Source organism: Lissotriton helveticus, chromosome 5_1 (genome assembly GCF_964261635.1).
Source record: "Lissotriton helveticus chromosome 5_1, aLisHel1.1, whole genome shotgun sequence".
NCBI classification, from domain to species: Eukaryota; Metazoa; Chordata; class Amphibia; order Caudata; family Salamandridae; genus Lissotriton; species Lissotriton helveticus.
The window spans coordinates 1,877,971,127-1,877,991,323 of record NC_136065.1 but is presented as its reverse complement, the minus strand read 5'-3'; the positions used below and the strand labels follow the sequence as shown (position 1 = coordinate 1,877,991,323).

Genomic DNA, 20,197 nt, shown 5'->3' with positions numbered 1-20,197 from the left:
ACTTCAAAGCAATACCACGGATGTCATAAATGTAATAAAGTCATAAACTTGTGTATAAGAGGCCAGGCCTCAGAGATGCGGTTAGAGCACCTCGAGAAGATACCCTGTTGTCTGATTTGACGTGTTCTGCTCCGTCGGAATAAACTCCTGTTTCCTGCCTTCCTGTCTCCAGCGCCTGCCTCTTTGTTTGGTAATATTGAATGGTATGAGAGGCGGCTATCGCCGGGCAAACACTGAAGGTTCTTGGTTGACATCGGCCCTACCTTTCCACAGCCTTTACGAGAAGGAACAGAGGTGGATATACAGATTATCCACACATGTCACAGGACTGAATGACAATATCCCGTGGGCCAGCGTTATGTGATCTCATGCCCTAGTGACATGAACATTCTCCTTCCCTTATTTGTCCCCGCGCCTGCAATTGGCCATATATGAACTCTTCCTAACTTCAAGCCCTCTCACCCCGAGACTGTTTATGTAGTCATACCGTCTCTTGAGGTCATGATATTACCACGACACTTGGCTACCCTCCTAAGAATTTTTGATGATACTCTCCGTGCTTAGCAACATTAGCTCCTCAGCCAGTCACTATTACTTTGCATTCTTAATCAGAAGCGCTATCAGCCTTCGAATGTTACTATCCGTTGCTTAGTAACAGTAGCTTCAACCTTGTCCCTTCTCTGTTTTCACCTGCTATACGCACTCAGCTATGCGTCATCACGCACGTGCGTAACCCTGCCCACCCCGGAAATCGGCCTGACTCTATTAATCCTGCCGGCCGCCTCAGAACGCGAGCGGGGAGGCACGGAGAGGCGAGTAGGTACAATGCGATTGAACCTCAACATAACTGTAAGTAGAATTTCCACCGACGGCCCGAGTACCGATCATTTGCTGATCAACGTCTCATGAGCCTGTTCCCTTGACGATTGTCCTCTCCCATTTCCTCACTTTAGAATATGTAATTTTGAGAGGATTACCTTCCCTCCACCCCGTGATGCCTGATAGACCCGAAACAGGAGTAAGCTCTGATCCTTTTCTGGTCCCTGCATGTGTGTTTGTTTGTATGCTCAGTGTGACTGTATGTATGATAGGATAAATATTTCACGTCGCTGGTAATTCACGCTAATGCTAATGTGAGCCGTTGAGCCACGTACAATAAATTGCTGAGTGCGTTCGACCATTAAAATAACGACCTACTGATCACAGAGCACGCTAAAATTGATAAAGTGTGCAAGTTCTAGCCTCAGACGAACTTTGTCTTGAATCTAGTATAACATATGTAAGCCCCACCATTAGCAGATCATGGTGGACAGTCTTACACTACACGATCGATCACAATAAGCTCCGAATGGGATGCACATTAAGTAAACAGACACGTGAGAGTCAGCACGGCACTTCGTTACAGGCTTGTAACTAATATATTCGTGACTTTTCATTTTTTTTCTCCACCAGGTCTTTTTGCTTTTCTCGCGCCAAATTGGGTGCGTTTTTTTTCCACTACGACATATTTTTGTCAGTAGTTTGAAGGAATCTAGGATTGGCAGGACGTTAGTGTGCTCTGACCACCCATTTTCCTATGGTCCTGATGAAAACCCGGTACTTCCCACCAGACGGGTTGAAACATGTAGACCTTACACATAGTAATACACACGGTCATAATATACCTCATTGTATCCACACACTTAATTTTAATATTGTCCAGTAACTTGCAAATAAAATTATTTTTTCACACAAGTATACCAGGACAATTTTTAACATCTTTTTGTTCACTTCACACACACAAATACCAGCTCCACTGTAATTCAGGTGTCGCAGCACACCCTGATGGCACTCGGCTATCAGGGTGGACCCCGATGATGAAGCATGTCACCAACTAGGTTGGTGAGTGAGGGGTTTTATAAATAAAAGAAGGACTCTCTTCTTCCTGTAATCATCCCACTCAGATCGCTTTTATTTCAAGGCTCCCAGGTACTTCCCATTCAGGTCTGGTCTCCTTATATCTTGGTGTGCCCCCCTGTGTATCATGGAATCACAACTAGGATCAGGCTTTCTCAGAGAATGGCTCTAAAATTCCCTGGGATAGATGGGCACCCTGACCTAGAGCTTTAGGATGCACACACCTGCTCTGGGTTCTCTAGAAATCTATCCACATTATCTGAACACTCCCTAGCCAGATCTATGGATGCCTTACTTGGCTGTTGCATACCTCTTTGCTGGTTTATGATTGACACATTCCACGTTTTCTTATATTATCATTCCTGTTTAATGCCTGCCTTGCATATCTCTTCAGCTGTTATATGATGTCTACACAATATAGTACCTTCCAATCTACCTTTATGTACCATTTATGCCATCTGTAAATTATGAAGCACTCTGACACCCTAAGCTGTGTTGAAAAGTGGTATATAAGAAATACATTTAAAAAAAACGGATGTACGTCAATGTAAAAGAAAAAAAGGAGGCCCTGTTTCACGTTTGAACAAGTGAATAGGTGCGACCGGCACCGATCGAAGGTAGGGGTCTGGAGGTGGGGAGGATGCTTGAGGTAGAGGGGAGAGTGTGGTAGGGGCAGGACGCGGGGAAAGCGGCTATTAAAAATTTAATTATAAACGTAACTTCTCTCCGTTTCCTCACCTGTCTCTCCTCCGTAGTCCTCCCACGCTGGGCTACAGGAAGCACAACCAGGCTCCCAGTCAGCCAATCACAAGGTTGCCTTGGCAGCGTTGTGATTGGTCTGAGCGCCGTGTTTCGGTGCTCAGATGCTGATTGGAGGCCTGAGCATGTTCTCCACGTAGGCTGTAATGCAGCCTTCATGGAGAACATGTAAAGTGCTCAAGACTGTTTTGGGCAGCCCGAGAGGGACGTCCAAGCAGTCATTGCGCAATTTAGGAGGGTGCTACCACTCCTTCCGTGCCCACGCCCCCTCACTCAAAGCTGTGGGCAGAAGTAGGAGAAAATAAAATAATAACAGCACAGTATTATTTTATTTTCTCTGTCTTTCACTGGAAAAATGCAGTGAGTGACGCTCCTCTGCCATAGTGGAGGAGCCGCCACTGCAAGTAGGTAAAATACGTTTACCACAAAACTTTTTCCCCCGCAGGGAATCACATTGCAGTCGTTACAATGACCGCGTTGTGATTCCGCATACCATTACTCCGCAAGTCGGAACAATGACTTGTGAAGGGTGGGAAACATCCTTTACGACGCAACTTTTACCACGCAGTGCCTTTACAACGCAGGTTTTTCAACGCAAGTCATTACAATGAATTGCGCTGGGGGGTGCTCTAGGATAGGTAATAGTTTAATTTACTATCCAACACCTTCCCTACTTTCCATGGGGACTGGAGTTGGAATAGTAAATTAAACTATTCACTATCCAGCACCCCCCAGCGCAAGTCGTTGTAACAACTTGCGTTGAAAACCCTGCGTTGTAAAGGCATGCGTAGTAAAAGCATGCGTTGTAACAACGTACATCCCAGAAGGTGGGGGTGTTGGATTTAAAATCCAACACCTTCCCTATTGTCCGTGCAGACTGGAGTTGGAATAGTTAATTATACTATTCCAACATCCGGCGCCCCCCCCCACGCCGCAAGTTGTTGTTCCGACTTGCGGAGTAATGGTATGGGGAATCACAATGCGGAAACGACCACTTTGTGATTCCCTGCAGGGAAAAAGACTAAGGACATACATTCCTGCAAGTAAAGGTCAGGATCAGAAAATACACATACAAACACTTACTAGAACAGTACCCATTTAAGGGCGTCGGTCGGACCCTTATCACTCCATGGGTGACCGATCATGAACTCCCCCCCCCAGTGATGACTGTGTTCTGGGTCCTGATGCAGTCAGTTGTTACTGAGCTGTATTTGCGGTGGATAATGCTCCTGCTGACATACGGTAAGTGGTCCACCAAGCGAATGATAACGCTTGTTGAAGACTAGCAGTGGTGCCCAATCCCACATATGCACCTGCAGAACTAGTACCACTTGTTTACTTTCCTGTAGGTATAACAGCCCATGGGACTTGTCTTTATGCACAAACGAGTAGCCAAAGCTGGTGCCCGCAATGTATCTCAAGCAATCTCTGCGGATTGTAAACTATCAGAAGCCTGGGTAACGACAGCAGCTACCAGCTGTGCCCAGATGCAGTCCTTCTGCTCCTCTGTCTCATGCTGTTTCCAGAAGTGGAAATGACAGAGCACCGTCCCACTGGATCACTTTTTTATTTATCAATTACGCGATCTCAGATTGCTCTTTTGAGACATTACGGTTTTCCTCAACTTTTGAATCTAAAAGACAGAATTCAACACAGTTAAAGGGTTATTTACTAGAGTTTTGAGTGGGATTGTGGCATAAAGGGTCGCAAAGTGTAACATCAACTTACTTAGCCTTATAACAGCCCACAGCTCCATCAGTAAGGAACCCCTTTATATCATCAATGAACATATAAGTTGTATCGCATGATAGCTTCAGCTCGGACTTTCCTTGGTCCACGTCGGGTTTGTTGAGTAGTCTCGAGTTTACCAATATTAAACACTGTTACAGCACTTAGAAGCTCTGGAATATTTTGCAATGTATATGCATAGATTGACATCCAGACTATTCACATTTACATATGGTAATTTTAATTCATTGACATTGCATGTTGAAGAGTAAGTACATTTTGTGGAAAGCTGCACAATGTATTGAACTAGAGCACTTATGGAATTTTGTAAAAATGGCCTTGATGTGCGTGGCTAATCTAGAAGTGACATGGTAAGGGCGATAAACAACTCATAGTTATTTATTTGCGAATTATCTCAACAGGAATTATGTACATTGGCAAAACTAAAGCGCACTAGAGCCTCTTAAGTAGAAGAACCGCACTTTGCATGAAGCTTGTTTAATTAAGGGTGCTAGAGGCTACACTATTGCTAAACCCAGCACCTAAGAAAAAATCAATCAAAGGGGTTAATGTCCCACAGGTGCAGTGTGTGTCAGAATAGGGTGTTTTACGCAAGCCCTTCTTTGAACGGGTCCACCACCTACGTCTATGTTCCAGTGTTTGGCTGTTTTCTTCATTCTGTTGAAAGTGTTTTTTTGGGTCCAAAGATCATTGGCTGTGACATCACTGAACGGCAAACAAGAGGTCTGGATGGTATAAAGGGAGCAGCAGAGCAGAGCAGGTGCAGTGCAGGGTCAGCAGAGGCAGACAGATAGAGAGAGAGAGAGCCACTGACTGAGCTGATACCAGGTTGCAAAATTTGTAGTCGCATCGACATGGAGACCAGCATGGACCTCCTCCACGACTCCGGGGCGCAGATGGTGCAGTACCTCCAGGTGAACTACAAGAGCTCCCAGGACTGGTTCATGTTCGTCTCCTTCGCCGCCGACCTCCGCAACACCTTCTTCGTCTTCTTCCCCATCTGGTTCCACCTGTGCGAGGCGGTGGGCATCAAGCTCATCTGGGTGGCCGTCATCGGCGACTGGCTCAACCTCGTCTTCAAATGGTGAGTGTGGCGGAGATGTTACTGAAGGGAAGGACATTCATGATAAATCTCTTACCTGGTGCTTCCAAGAAGTAGCTTGGAGTCTACCTATAGACTACCTATAGACTGGAGACAATAGAGACACTAATAGAGCCGTAGCAGTTTTTCGCATTCTGATGCTTCGTGGTTGGACAGGGTGGCTTCAAATCCCAGGGGATGGATAGTAAATCGTTCTACTGCTCTCTCGCTGGCCGTGTAGAGTAGGACGTCTTTCCCTCCTCTGTCCTGGGTGGGATAAAATGGACCGGCTTCCAGGACTCGCCCAAGAGCAGGGAAGTGTAGGACTGTTTCCATTTCTCAACATAAAGCCCTTACATCTGTGCTTGGGGCACAAGTGTGATCTGTGAAAGGTTGATAGATGGACAGTGTGAGTTGCTTGGGACACTTGGAGAGTAGGTCACAAGTGTAATTTGTGAGAGGTTGGTAGGTGGACAGTGTGAGGAGGTTGGGGCATTGGTGTGATCTGTGAGAGCTTGGTAGATGGACAGTGTAAATTGCTTGGGGCACATGTTTCATCTCTGGGCGGTTAGTAGGTGGACAGTGTGAGGAGCTTGGAGCACAGGTGTGATCTGTGGGAGGTTGGTAGATGGACAGTGTGAGGAGTTTGGGACAGTGGAGCTTGGGGCGCAAGTGTGATCTGTTTGAGGTTGGGGGTGGACTGTGTGAGTAGCTTGGGGCTCAGCTGTGATCTGTGGGAGGTTGGTGGTGGACAGTGTGAGGAGCCTGGAGCACAGGTGTGATCTGTGGGAGGTTGGTAGATGGACAGTGTGAGTTGCTTGGGACAGTTGTAGCTTGGGGCACAAGTGGGATTTGTGGGAGGTTGGTGGTGAACAGTGTGAGGAGCTTGGGGCACAGCTGTGATCTGTGGGAGGTTGGTGTTGGACAGTGTGAGGAGCTTGGAACACAGGTATGATCTGTGGGAGGTTGGTAGATTGACAGTGTGAGTTGCTTGGGACAGTTGGAGCTTGGGGCACAAGTGTGGTTTGTGGGGGATTGGTGGTGAACAGTGAGAGGAGCTTGGGGCACAGCTGTGATCTGTGGGAGGTTGGTGGTGGACAGTGTGAGGAGCTTGGAGCACAGGTGTGATCTGTGGGAGGTTGGTAGATGGACAGTGTGAGTTGCTTGGGACAGTTGGAACTTGGGGCACAAGTGTGATTTGTGGGAGTTTGGTGGTGAGCATTGTGGGGAGCTTGGAGCACAGGTGTGATCTGTGGGAGGTTTGTGGTGGACAGTGTGAGGAGCTTGGGACAGTGGAGCTTGGGGCGCAAGTGTGATATGTTTGAGGTTGGGGGTGGACAGTGTGAGTAGGTTGGGGCCCAGCTGTGATCTGTGGGAGGTTGGTAGATGGACAGTGTGAGGAGCTTGGGACAGTGGAGTTTAGGGCACAAGTGTAATATGTGGGAGGTTGGTATTGGACAGTGTGAGGAGCTCGGGGCACAGCTGTGATCTGTGGGAGGTTGGTGGTGGACAGTAGGAGGAACTTGAGAAACATCAGAAATAATTAAATAACAAGTATAACATAGGCACCATCAGGAGCATTGTGCGCATTCACAGATTGTGTGAGCTGTGTGAGCTTGGACTCGCGAACAGACCACATAAGATTAGGCTGTACTGAGTAATACATCTGGGCACGTGGACAGCCATTGTAGGGAAGATGGGTTGCAGGGACAGACAAGAAACTTGGCACGTGGATAGTGTGAGTGGGATGGGTTGCAGGGACAGACAGAAGGCTGGGCATGTGGACAGAGAGTGTGAGGGAGATGGGCTCTAGAGACAGACAGAAGGGTGGACACGGGGACAGACAGTGTGAAGAAGATGCGCTGCCGAGACAGACAGTAGGTCGAGCACGTGGACAGAAAATGTGAGGCAGTCTGGTGCAAGAAGAGACAGAAGGTTGGGCACGTGGACAGAGAGTGTGAAGATGGGCTGCAGAGACAGACAGAAGATCGAGCACGGGGACAGATATTGTGAAGATGGGCTTCCTGGACAGACAGAAGACTGGGCGCGTGGACAGAGAGTGTGAGGGAGATGGGGTGCAGGAAGAGACAGAAGGTCGAGCACGTGGAAAGAGTGTGAGGTGCATTAGGCACGAGGAGCAACACTGTCCGGTGGCACTGCCGTGAACCATGGCTGCCTCCTGCATTCCCAGCCTGTCACCTTTCACCAGCACGAGGTGACATGGGTGGCGGGTGCGCCAGTCGTATCTTGGGCTATCTGGCGTTCCTGCGCTGCCCCTTTTATGATTTACAATAATATGGCACCTGTAGATGGTAGCAGCGTTAGACAGCGATAGAAAGGAAAGTAAGACATTACTTTATTTACCCAATCCGCGAAATTGTTCTTGGGTGAAATCACCACGTGTGCAGAATGTTTAAAACTGACACTAACTGGTTAAAGCTATGTGCCTAGAGGCGACAGAGAGACAGTGTGCCCCAAATGGAACGTCTCTTCGGTGGCTCGAGTTGTCTTCATGCTATATGTAAATGTGTTGTCATAAAATATTTTAATTGAAAGCTTTGGATTAGGAATATGTCGTTCACATGATACTTTCGGTCCAATTTTTTTTTTATTCAAATATTTAATTCGAAATTGAACTAATCTACCTACAGTTCTCTGTCTAAAGACCTAATGTGTCTTGCTGCCTTTGCAGCCTTCGTGATGCGCAGTGTGGTCTCATTGCTGTCTGGCTGCTAAGTACAGGCAGTCACCTATTCCTTATTGGATATGGGTGGCCGCAAAAATGCTCATATTATGTTTTGGTCCCACGTGCTTCCATTATTATTTTAAAATTCCATTGATTCACATTACATTGACGAACAATATTTACAGATATTTGTAATACATGTATCTCCTTTCATAGTCTATTTATATTTAGTGTTTGTGTGTGGGTGCCTGTGTATGTCTTTGTGAACACAGATGTCCATTAATTTCAGTTTTCTCCAAAATGCTGTGTTGAATTGTATAAAAACGTTCTGTTCCTTAAACCCCATCTCTCCTTCGAGTTTCACACTCACAAAGTGTTTGGGAAGGCACTGGCATTTATTTTTATTTCCCACTAGCAGATATATTAATGATGCAATTTGCATGATCTATAAATCAATACATTAGGAATTATCCATATGCACTGGTGCATAAAATACATTGCTGTTGCACGTTTGTCCAGCAGAGGATCTGTGACATGAGTAAGGCTGGACTCAATTGCTTGTCAATTTTGGAGACTCGGCCAGTGCTTAATTTGTCAAACAGTAAATGCCAGGGCCCAAAGATTTGCTCAGAAGCCTGCGGCCGGTGCTAGGTGTATTAGGGGTGAACATACTAGGACTGTGTAGTGTTAATTACACCGTTCATCCACCACCAGACACTCCATGCCCCTTTATTGGGACGGGCCTCACCTGCAACCACCGGCTCAAATTAAGTACTGGAGACTTCTAGCCAAGCATCAGTGAATGTGCGCCCAAACGTTTCTGGTTTCGATGTTTCCTAGTGCAGCTGTTCACTTACGTCAATAGTAAGAGTATTAAAAAAAATGCTTTTTTTAATAGTCGTTTGCTGTCTCCCACCACACTTCTCCCCTTACTGCTTTCACGGATTATTTATCCTACTTGAAACACTTTAGTTATCACATGAAATAAGACAACCTCAAAGTTTTAAATATTCAGCGTCTGTCCTAAAGTAGTTTGTTCAGAATTTTTCAAACATTATCTTAATTTCCTATGTTTGACCGTGAAATGAACCAATTACCATTTTGTAGACTCTTAAATTAGGTATGAAAATATAATCAGCCGATAAACAATATAGGATTATATTCTACCCTCCATGGCCACAGTCCAATATGAAATATTTCACAATAATAAGAAACACAACCAAATACCAGGTCAAAAGAGCACTGTGACTCCAGTCCACGTGTGCCCCAGAACCATAAATGGCTCTAAGATTCTGATGGTGCTAGAGGACCATACAAATGGTAGTAAGTGCTAAATAACCCCACATAGGGTATGCCCCTGACCCCATCAGGTGACCCCAGCACCGACTGCAGCAATCCTGGCAGAGGATCTAATCCATGTGTTTGTCATACATTTCCTTACAGCGTAAGCCTGCCAAAGCGCTCATTACCAATGAGGAGAGACTCTGGTATTACCATGAACAGTGATTGTTATTTTATTAGAACATTGGAATGTTGGGAGCTCCATTGAAAACAATGGAGTGCTCTGGGCTTATAATGGCTGGTATAAGCCTGGAGCTCCAACATTCCAATGCTTCTTTGTTCACAGCTCTGGCTGTGAACAAAGGCTTCAGGGAACCTGAGGGGATTCCAATCCCCTCACGCTCCCAAAAGGCTGTGTTTTTTTTGTTAGAACATTCTGCCCTCTAGTGGCAGAATGTTCTAATAGCCTTATAGCCCTTCATAGATGGGCTATACCGCTATTAAAGTCCCTCTCCCTTGTTAAAGGCCCTCGCCTTCGGCTCGGGGCCTTTAACGCTGGAGAGGGCCTTTAATAGCCGGTATAGCCCTCTACGGCGGGCTATAAGGCTATATTATAACACTGATTGACTTTGGGAGCCAACTGCACAGTACATGTGGGTCACTTGATGTTGAGTACACCTGTGTGATTTAAGTCCTGCAACTCTTTATTTTGGCTTGTTCTTCAATGGATAATAACCCCTTTTATATTTTCAATTGCAGGATCCTGTTTGGTCAGCGGCCATATTGGTGGGTCCATGACACAGATTACTACAGTAACACATCAGCGCCAGTCATCGAGCAGTATCCCGCCACCTGCGAGACCGGCCCAGGTGAGAATCTGATTTTCCATGTGGCCATTCACAAAAGAGACATGGGACTAGTTGCCTCATGGTTACACGTTCTCACCAAGCGGCGCCCAAGAAACTGGAGCCCGAGTTGAACCATGCAGCAGGGTGCCACATTCCAAGACCTCAAGGGCACATTTTTCTAATTAGATTTTTTTCCTTTAAAATGACTTTGGACCTATCTTAGTGGATAGGATACTATGTTACCGATATCGCGTCCGCCATATTACAAGTGCACTATATCCTTTGTAGACCAAATTAGCAGCAGTTATTCAGATGCACAGAAGCAAATGTGAGCCACCTTTCAGTTCATGATCCACAACTCACAGTCTTTTGACATATTTTTTTCCTTGAAACATTTTCTCTGCTGTATCTATATTCCAGTTGAATGTAAATAAAATAATATTTTCTTAGCTCTAATCATTGATGCCTAGTGAACCTGTTTTCAAGTCAGGCAAGGAAACTGAGGCATGGGGAGATAAAGACATTTGCGGCCAAATTGGAAAGCTGGGATTAGAACTCGAGACTACTAGTTTGCCAATTTATTCAATAGAGTACCTTCGCCCAAAAGATATTTTTAGAGTCACACTTTTGCAAAACTATCAAGCAGAAATTGGAGTCGCTCAAGTATTTATTTTAATGGCACTCGTGCTCTAAGGCAAGTGCACTATGGAAGACAGTACTGTGACCTTTTGGTGCACATGCTTTAATATTTTGTGTTTTCTGTCAAGGGATTTCGTTGACTCTTTGTTACCTTTCAATAAAATGGCTTCCAGGAAGCCGATCACTAATGGCGCTTCCTTTCTCATTCCCGCAGGAAGTCCCTCTGGTCACGCCATGGGAGCTGCTGGCGTCTACTACGTGATGGTGACGGCTGTTCTCTCCATTGTCCTCAAGCGGAATCCACCTGCGTTAAAGAACTGGTGAGCAATGGGTGACCCCTCGGTGGCATTTAAAAAAGTGTACACGTGGGCAGTATGTTAGGACACAGTGTTTGGGCCCTTAACTGTATAGGTAGCATTAGAGAGTTGGCAAAGCTAGTATACCTTGCATTTAGACAAGTTTCACGAGGTCTTCTTTTTATTTCGTTTGAGGGTAGACTTGGAAGTCTTCTTCTGGCTTGTCAGGCTGGAGTTTAGGAGATTGAAAGGAACTCATCGACTGAACTTGTCGTGTGTGGACAGCACGAGCAGTTCTTTGACCATTTCAGCACGCCAGCTTGCTGGCTTCTTGGAGGCTAACTTGCTTCTCAGATGAGGCTTTAGGGCACTTCTGTTCTGCTTTTTTATGCATACAGGGAAGTCTCAATGTTCCCTATTCTGGGTGATACTGTGGTGGTGCTGGTGGCCTTCCTGGCTACTAGCCAGTGCAGTCCAACGGGTAGAGCGCATTGAGCAGGTGGGTTCAGAAATGCCCTGTATATCTGACCTCCTCTCTATTTTATTTATGAGTTGAGGTTGTGTATACTTTGTTAGCCAAACTTAATATAAAGTAGCAATTATGCATATCTTTCAATGAATTGCAACATTCATTTGGCTAACTAGACTATTTATTTTCAAGCTTATGTGTTCAAATATCTAATGATGAGATGGTGTAAAAACGTGGCTCAAAACAATTGTATACAACTTTTATAACAAGACTTATCTTTGCTTCTCTGAGTCACAGTAATTTACTTTACTGTGCATTGCATTTCACTGTGTTCTTGACTGGATGTGGGAGGTAAAAGGGAAAAGCCTAGCTTCACACTGTAGCATGATTAAACCAGACCATATAAGTAGTGCACAATTGTTTCAACATTAACAGCGACATCTTGACACCTAGTGCAAACAGAGAACACACAGCATTGTAGTTGAGCGCTTCCATTTCTTTGTGCTTCGCCTTCTCCGTAGACAAAACGCTGAATTATTTCACTGTATAAACACCAATCTTCCAAACTCCAAATGTCTTTCAGGTGTCTGCGTGGAGTCCTCTGGGCAGGATTCTGGATGGTTCAGATCTGTGTCTGTTTGTCGCGGATATTTCTCGCCGCTCACTTTCCGCACCAAGTTATCACTGGAGTAATTTCAGGTCAGTAACACGAATAATCTCCCTTCCCTCCATTCACCCTTATCTTAAACATTTTTCCTGAATTTGTTTCTCCATGTTTGTACTAACTTTCCCAGATCGCAAATCCTGTTCTGATTAGATTTATAGCTTGGGTTTTCTTGAAGTTGCTTCAAGGCTCTAATGTTTCTCTCATTATGTGATATTTCCAGGCATGGCCGTTGCTGAAGCTTTCCACCACATCCCCTCCATCTACAAGACAAGTTTGAAGAGATACCTCTCCACCACCCTCTTCCTCTTCGTCTTCGCCCTGGGATTCTACCTCCTGCTGAAATCCCTGGGAGTGGATCTTCTCTGGACACTGGAGAAAGCCAAGCGCTGGTGCGCCAAGCCCGAGTGGATCCACATCGACACCACTCCCTTCGCCGGCCTGCTCAGGAACCTGGGAATCTTCTGTGGACTTGGTCTGGCTCTCAACTCACGCATGTACCAGGAGAGCTGCCGAGGGAAGAAAGGGGGACAGTTCACTTTCCGTCTGTACTGTATCATCTCCTCCCTCATCGTCCTCCATCTCTTCGATTCCTTCAAGCCACCAACGAAGGTGGAGCTGCTGTTCTACATGTTGTCTTTCTGCAAAAGTGCTGCTGTGCCGTTGGCTGCCGTCGGGATAATTCCTTATTGTGTGTCACAGGTTCTGAGCCACCAGGACAAGAAATCTTTATAGAAGTTTGTCTAAATTTTACTGGTGCATCCTCGCTGGGACTGACGACTTTAAAATACTTGAGAGCAGGCCCTCTCTTCTCAGTCGTCCTATCACTGCGTTCTGCAAAGCACCAACAGATTCTAATGACATTGGGATCTTTGTGCATCCAGAACGTGACAAGTTGGATGGATAACACTGTTCACTGGCAGTCCATCAAGGGTCTTGGACATGGGACTGGTGCAAACAAATAATTAACGCCCCAGAGCCGAAGACTCTGAATGTAATCTGCATTCATGCTGTCATCTTTGGTGCACGGGAATCTCAGTCTAAGGCACCATCTTTCTAATGTCCCGTGCAGCAGACAGGTTCATGCAGCCCCTAGTGAAATGTGACTCCTCTCAAGAGGTAAACTCTGCAAGCCAATTCAAGCATTCCAAAGCCAAGTGTAGGTCAGCCTCTTATTGGACTCTTTTACAGCCTTCTTTCTAGACTAAAGCCAAGAATGGCATCATCATTGACGCTCAAGCTAAAAGTCAAGGATATATTTATACCATTTTCTCATTATAGGATACAGACCTTTACATGTTTAGGTTTATTGCAATTTAAAATGCTTACAATTGGATGGAACATGCCTACTTAAATGCATTCTATTAGTGACCAGTTATTTATTTTTGGCTACAAGACTACGGAACAAGATGATAGACAACCCTTTCTGTTGTCGGCAGGATGGGTCTCCTGGAGTTGTTCCTCGCTCTTACAGGATGTCACTACAGCAATGCTCAGGTGACTTTTGTCTGTTAAACAGATGAATAAGGGGCTGTAAGGACACACCAACACACCTCTTGTTCACAAGACAATGACCTATGAAAGACTACATTGATATCTTTAACAATAACAGATCCAAATACCAACAAACGTGAACAAAATAGATCAAGAGAGAGTCATTTTGGGACTTAGCATGAAGGTGTGGCGGAAGAGGCAATGTGAATCCTGTCGCACCACCCGCACCCACCCTCAAAGTAAAATTAGACATAGAGACTGTGTTTTGATGAGTGTAGGAATTGGATGCTTGTGAGTCAAGGATATCATTAATCTTTAGTAGATGTGTTGATATTTCCGTTCTCGTTTGACCAGACAGCCTTAGCCCTTAAAGTTATCTGGCATTAGTTAACTTTCACTGTATATGCTAACTATTACGTTGAAAATACCCTAAAACGTATTATTCGATCAGTCTGACCTACTGTGAAGGTTGGCCGTATGAACTATTAGCACTGGTGTTCCTATTTCTATTCTGTTTAGATGGGCTTAATTTTATTCCTCCATTTGAAGCTTAGATTAAAACATTAAAATAATGTAGAGCTGGGTAGATCAATCCTCATTTCAATGAGCATCTAGCGTGACTTTTCTAAACATTACAGAAAACAATGTCTTCCTTCAAAAGTAGTGTAACACAATGATCTATATTTTAGCTGAAAAGGTATAGACCCCTGACTGATTCATGCAATAAACTCACTAGTGTTAAAAAGAGGTGAATGTCCAGGTTTTGTGGTATAAAATAAATGTCATCTATAATGTCTCCACTCTTGATAGTTTTGAGATGAACAAATGGATCTGTCCTCAAGCTGATGTTGCCACCATCTTTTCCACTGTCGTATTAAAGTTCACCATGTATTCAACAGCTAAATGACAAGTTTTTGTTGTTTCCCTCACAAAAAATTTGTGAAACACACTTGTAGGATTGTTAGCATACATTTTAATGTTATTTATTTTGTTTAATGAAATGTACAATCCATCTTGCACAGGACGTGTATTACAGAAACGGCATGTGCACATAAGTATTATTTTATTGAAAGAGAATATTTTTGTAATAAAAAACTTTAAAAAGGTCATATGTGTGTGTCTTACGTTACTGACAAAATTGATTATTGACAGGATTTAGAGTGGTCACTAGTGTGACAGCTAATTATAAGGTGTGCATAATGTGTATAGATGTCTTTTTACAGCTTCCCTCATGTGAAATTTACTAACTCTACCAAATTCAGACAGTTGTCTTTGAGTTTATTAAAGAAAGGAGTAAACCCTGGAAAAGGTAGCTTTTGTGTTCTCTCCCCCCAGCTGTAGCTGAAGAATTCCTTTTGAAAAGGTAACTAACTACAGAATTTCATAACATTTATTACGTTTTCAAAACATGATCAATAAAATTGTATTTCCAACACCCATATATTGAATCTTCTCATTGGCTCAACAAAGAAAAAATGAGGGTCTGTTTGCGGCAGAGAAATTACTAAAATGGCAGTCCCGTACTTCAGTTGGGCACAACAGCCATTTTGTGTTTGTTTGACACATTGTTCGTTGTTTTATTTCACCAGGGATTACATCGTTTGTAGAGTGGAAAGCCCATGCTTTGGTTCAGACCCTTTTATCATAGTTCCATCAGTTGCACAAAGAAATGCAGAGGAGTTTATGGATTAGGTAATTTATTTTGCTTTTGGGAAGATGTCTAGAGTAGTGCTGGGAAAAAGAACTCATTGGGACAATATATCTTTGAATTTTGGTAAAATTAGCCATATTCCGAAGTAGTAATTTTCGTGGACAAAAGTCTAGGTAGAGGGCACTTTGTGAGGGGAGAGGCAGCTTGCATAAATCTGGGTGTACCTTTACTGTTGTTTTCAGAAAGCATTTTCTGTTACAGGACAGTAAAGGAGCAATTTTATGGCAAGACCAAAGTATAAATTATGTTTCACTTTTTTTTGCTTAATATTAAGAGAAATTAGTGAAAATATTAAGACAATAGAGACAATTGTAAAACGGAGAAATTAACGCCAGAGACTATCCCACCATGAGGTAGGAAATCATGCAAGAAATATAGCCTATTTGGTGTTGGTGGAAGATAACTTAGACTTTGAATTAGATGTTTTACAATATACCTAAGAGAACCTTGCAGACACAGATGGTGCCAGTCATCTACATTGGTTTTTGTCCAACTAGAAAAAAAGCTTTTAGTGAAAGTATAGCTGAAAACCTAATTTTGAAATTTTAGAAGGTTCAGGTGAACCCATTTTCGTCCCATCCTTAATTTGACACCCTCATTCCTTTGAATGGTCACCTGTGCCTCAGGTCTCTAAATATCTGTGTCAGATTATGAACTCTTTAGGAAAGAGCATTCAGGAGTAGAATGAAATATGAGTGTGCCAGGCTGCATTGCCATTTGATAGAAGAAAAGGGTTATTACTAAAGACTAACAGCAATCGAGAGGTTATCGTCCCCACTAAAGTTGGAACAGTGGCACAAGACCATTTATTTGATTACAATGTATTTAAAGAAATGCTGAAATATGTCACAGCTTTCACCGCAGTAGATAAACCCGGGCTTCTTTACAAAGATTAATTTATCCCCATGATATTGGCAGGAGCGATAGGAGCAGAGGTTGCCCTAATAATTGCTAAAAGAGCCGTCTCAACATTTCTCAAATCTGCAGTACTATAGTTTCAATCAATCAATCAATTAATCAATCAATCAGGCAGATGCTCTTTCCCCCATAAAGATGCTTCAGCAGGCGTATTTGTTCCAGAGGCTGATCTCCTTTCAAAGTGCCCCATAGAAGTCTCTTTGTACTTCCTCAGGGATTTATTGTGATATTGCTGATCAAAAACAAAGAGCAAAAAGGTTGGACCAGGCATACATTGTAGACAATTCAATACTTTTATTCTTTATCCACATTTTATGATGGAGAAGATTGGATGGTTACTATGGCTCTCACAGATGTCTAGCTGTCTGTTTCAGCAGGTTGGTGTTAACCAGTTACATTCTGTAATAGCACACACATACACAAGACATTTGCTTAGTAATGTAATGAATCAGGGTTGTGACCCTCTGTCTTCTCATTTGCAAACAACTGTCCTGTTAATCTAAGCAAATCAACCCTAATTCTTTCCCGAAAAGTCTATAATTTTCTGTTGCAAAGTCCCTGATCAGGAAGGAACTTTCACATTCCCTCACTCCAACTCAAACTTCCCCCAGGCAACTGGTCCGAATAATAGGCCTATTGGCATCGTTCATTCAAGCAATGTTTCCAACTCCATTTCATTATCAACCTCTTTGGAGATTAAAGATTTGAGAAAACATCTTATATATTTATTCGTGATTACTCTAAATACAGGCTCATAAGAAAGATTTGTGATGTTTCTATCCCTCCCCCACACTTGAACAACAGAACAATTTTCATTTTTCTCCCATATCACCAATTAGAGTTGGATGTGAGTATATTCTCCTGGCCGTATATGGTTTCTAAAAGAGTTCGGAATGCTAGCACACTGTTTCTAGCTGCTTCTCGACTCCTCTACAAGCCAGTCCTTTACTATAGCCTTATAGCCCGCAGTAGCGGGCTATACCGGCTATTAAAGGCCCACTCGGCTCGGGTCTTTAATAAGGGTGCGGGACTTTAATAGCCGGTATAGCCCAGCTACGACGGGCTATAAGGCTATTAGAACAATCTGCCACTAGACTGCAGAATGTTCGCACAAATAAAACAAAGGCCTCCCTGAGCCCGAGGGGGTTTAAATCCCCTCGGGCTAAGAGAGGCCTTTGTGAAAGCAACATTGGAATGTTGCTTTGCGGGCCCTTTACCGGCCCATAGAAGCACAGAGCACTCCATTGTCTTCAATGGAGTGCTCCAATTCCAATGTTCTAATAAAGAACATGTACACTGCTGAGTTCTTCTAAGAATGGAACTCCTCACAGCAGGTTAATCAATCCCTTGGAAGGGACACAGTCCAAAATTCTTTCAGAACTTACCAAACAGTTCTGGGAATTTTGTCTTCAACATCTTCCACCAGTAGGAGCAGATTACATTTCTGACATTCCTAACATAGTGCAGAGTGCAGCCCCAATCATCTGTCCTAGAGCGTCAGTCAATCTAATCCTTATACGACCCATTCCAAATAGGTCTCTTTGCATCCAGACTCAATTTCCAACTTCCAATATTGCACAGCTGGAGGCCAGATCCAGAGGCCCTAGGAACAGATCCATTTGTTTAGCAATCTGGTCTCTAAGTTAAGTCTTTCCCATATTAATGTTTTGTTCTCAACTCTGATGTTATCTAGGAATAGAGAGATCACTGCCTAAGAGTAGGGGTTGGGGATTTTATAACGATCATCATACAATTCATTTGCAAGTTCAGTGACTCGCCTTCAATCCATTGTGCATACTATTAAGAAACTGAACCATTACTCTGCCCTTTTTCGGCCCTTAAAGAAGCACTACCGTCTTGCCCATCTTGTTGGCTTTACATTACACATCTTTTTATTGCTGATACCCCTCAGGCCTATACTGAAAATCGTATTGTACTGCAATCTAACAGCCATCAGTCCTGTGAGAGTAGTCACTGAGAGTGCTGACATTTTGACTACCTTATTGTAATAGGCTATAATGGAAATAGTTAACGCTTACAATGCATCCCAATTAGTGATAGGATTATGACATCTATTCTTTTTTTTTTTTAAAAGAGAGATCTCAACTTTAGTCCTGGCCTATTGACTTTGGACAAAATGATTATTATTCATCCTCCAGCTGCTACATCAGTATTTTAAATGAATAATCCCTTTTTATATTGTACCCTCATGTTCAATATAAGAGGGCAAAGTAATTCAGTCAGTTAGTCTTTTATTTCGGTTGGAAACCATAAAAAGGCATATTACATACAGTGCTATTTATACATGTTTAAGCATTATAAAAGACGTTAAAATACATCATAGGATCACCATACAACATTTCCAAGTTAAAAAGGGTTAAAAAAGGGAGATGCAAAAATAAATATCTCAAAAGTGCTATAACACGTCCCACAGGTGCTATAACAAGTTGCAGTAACAAAAGGGGGACCTCCCCATTTTTTACATCAAATGCCCAAGGAAAATAATTAGTGGAGTGCCTTTTTTTAGTATAGCACACCTAGTAAACCACATGGACAACAAAAATTTGGATGTTGCATATACTGTCATAAATGCAGTATCGGTTTTGAGGATTCTATAGGTCTCCCTAAAATCTCTAAGACCACTGGACTTGCAGAAAGGGATTATCCATTTTGCTCTAGGCCTAGAATACGAGGGGCAGAAGAGCAGAACGTGCAGATCCGTCTCTCTGCTTCCCCGACATCCGGGACAAGTGCTCACTGGGGGTGTGGCTTTTAACCACTTTTCTGTGACGTCCCTGAGAGGGAGTGAGCCATGTCTGAACTGGATATACAGTTTCCTGGCCAGGGGGGGCTGGATATCATTTAGAAATCTCTCAAAAACAGGGAGGGCCTTGATTTCCAGGAAAGTGTTAGTCAACCTACCCTGGGACGAACATGAATCTAAAAGGGCCAGGCCATACTCTTTCAGAGCTTTGCTCAGACTTTTTCTAGGCAAAGCGGCGCAGGTCTCCTCAGGAGAGGACCATAAGTCCTCCCTACCTAAGGCCTTGGAGAGTCACTGAATGTGCCTTAGCCAGGATATTTTCCCCGCCCCCTGCTAGCTAACAGGTCCCATAGGTCCTCCCTATAGCTCTCCAATTCTGGGGTCCAGAGTCGTCTCCAGAATAACAATGGACGATTCGAGGCGACGTCCTAAATAGGAACCAAACCCAGGTCCAACCTTAGAGGTATGAGGGGTGTACTCTGGGGTAACCTCAGGATACGCCTCATATAACTGTTCTCAGTGAGGGAGAGGGGGCCGCACTTACGTGTCCCCACAAGTCCACACCATAAAGTGCGCCCCCTCTCGCCTGGGATCTGTATACTTCAACGGTAGGGCCCACCTGTTTGAGAGGGGATTCATTAAAAACGTTTAAAATGCCACCCGAGGATTGGGCAAGTTTCAGGTTGACTTTAGCAATCTGCGGCCCCCAATCCAGTTAAGGTGACCCCCAGGTACTCAAAGATCGACACAAGATCCAGGGCCAAGCCATCCAAATGCGGATGAGGGCAATTGGGGCGTTTCAAATTGAACACCATATACTTGGTTTTGGTGAAATTAATTTCCAGGTTCCTCTCCTTGCAGAACCTGGCAAAGGCCTCCAATGTGCGCTGAATGCCCCCGATGATTTCGACAATAGGAGGGTATCATCGGCGAACATTAATG

General features: G+C 43.9%; 1 protein-coding gene across 1 annotated transcript; it reads left to right on the top strand.

The window, feature by feature from the left end:
• Positions 1-4,848: 4,848 nt before the first annotated feature.
• Positions 4,849-14,969, top strand: LOC144755935 (glucose-6-phosphatase catalytic subunit 1-like). Its single transcript, XM_078645338.1, has 5 exons — positions 4,849-5,488; positions 10,212-10,321; positions 11,154-11,259; positions 12,288-12,403; positions 12,592-14,969. Exons 1-5 carry the CDS (start codon positions 5,259-5,261, stop codon positions 13,101-13,103), a joined length of 1,074 nt encoding a protein of 357 aa, XP_078501464.1. The 5' UTR covers positions 4,849-5,258; the 3' UTR covers positions 13,104-14,969.
• Positions 14,970-20,197: the final 5,228 nt, after the last annotated feature.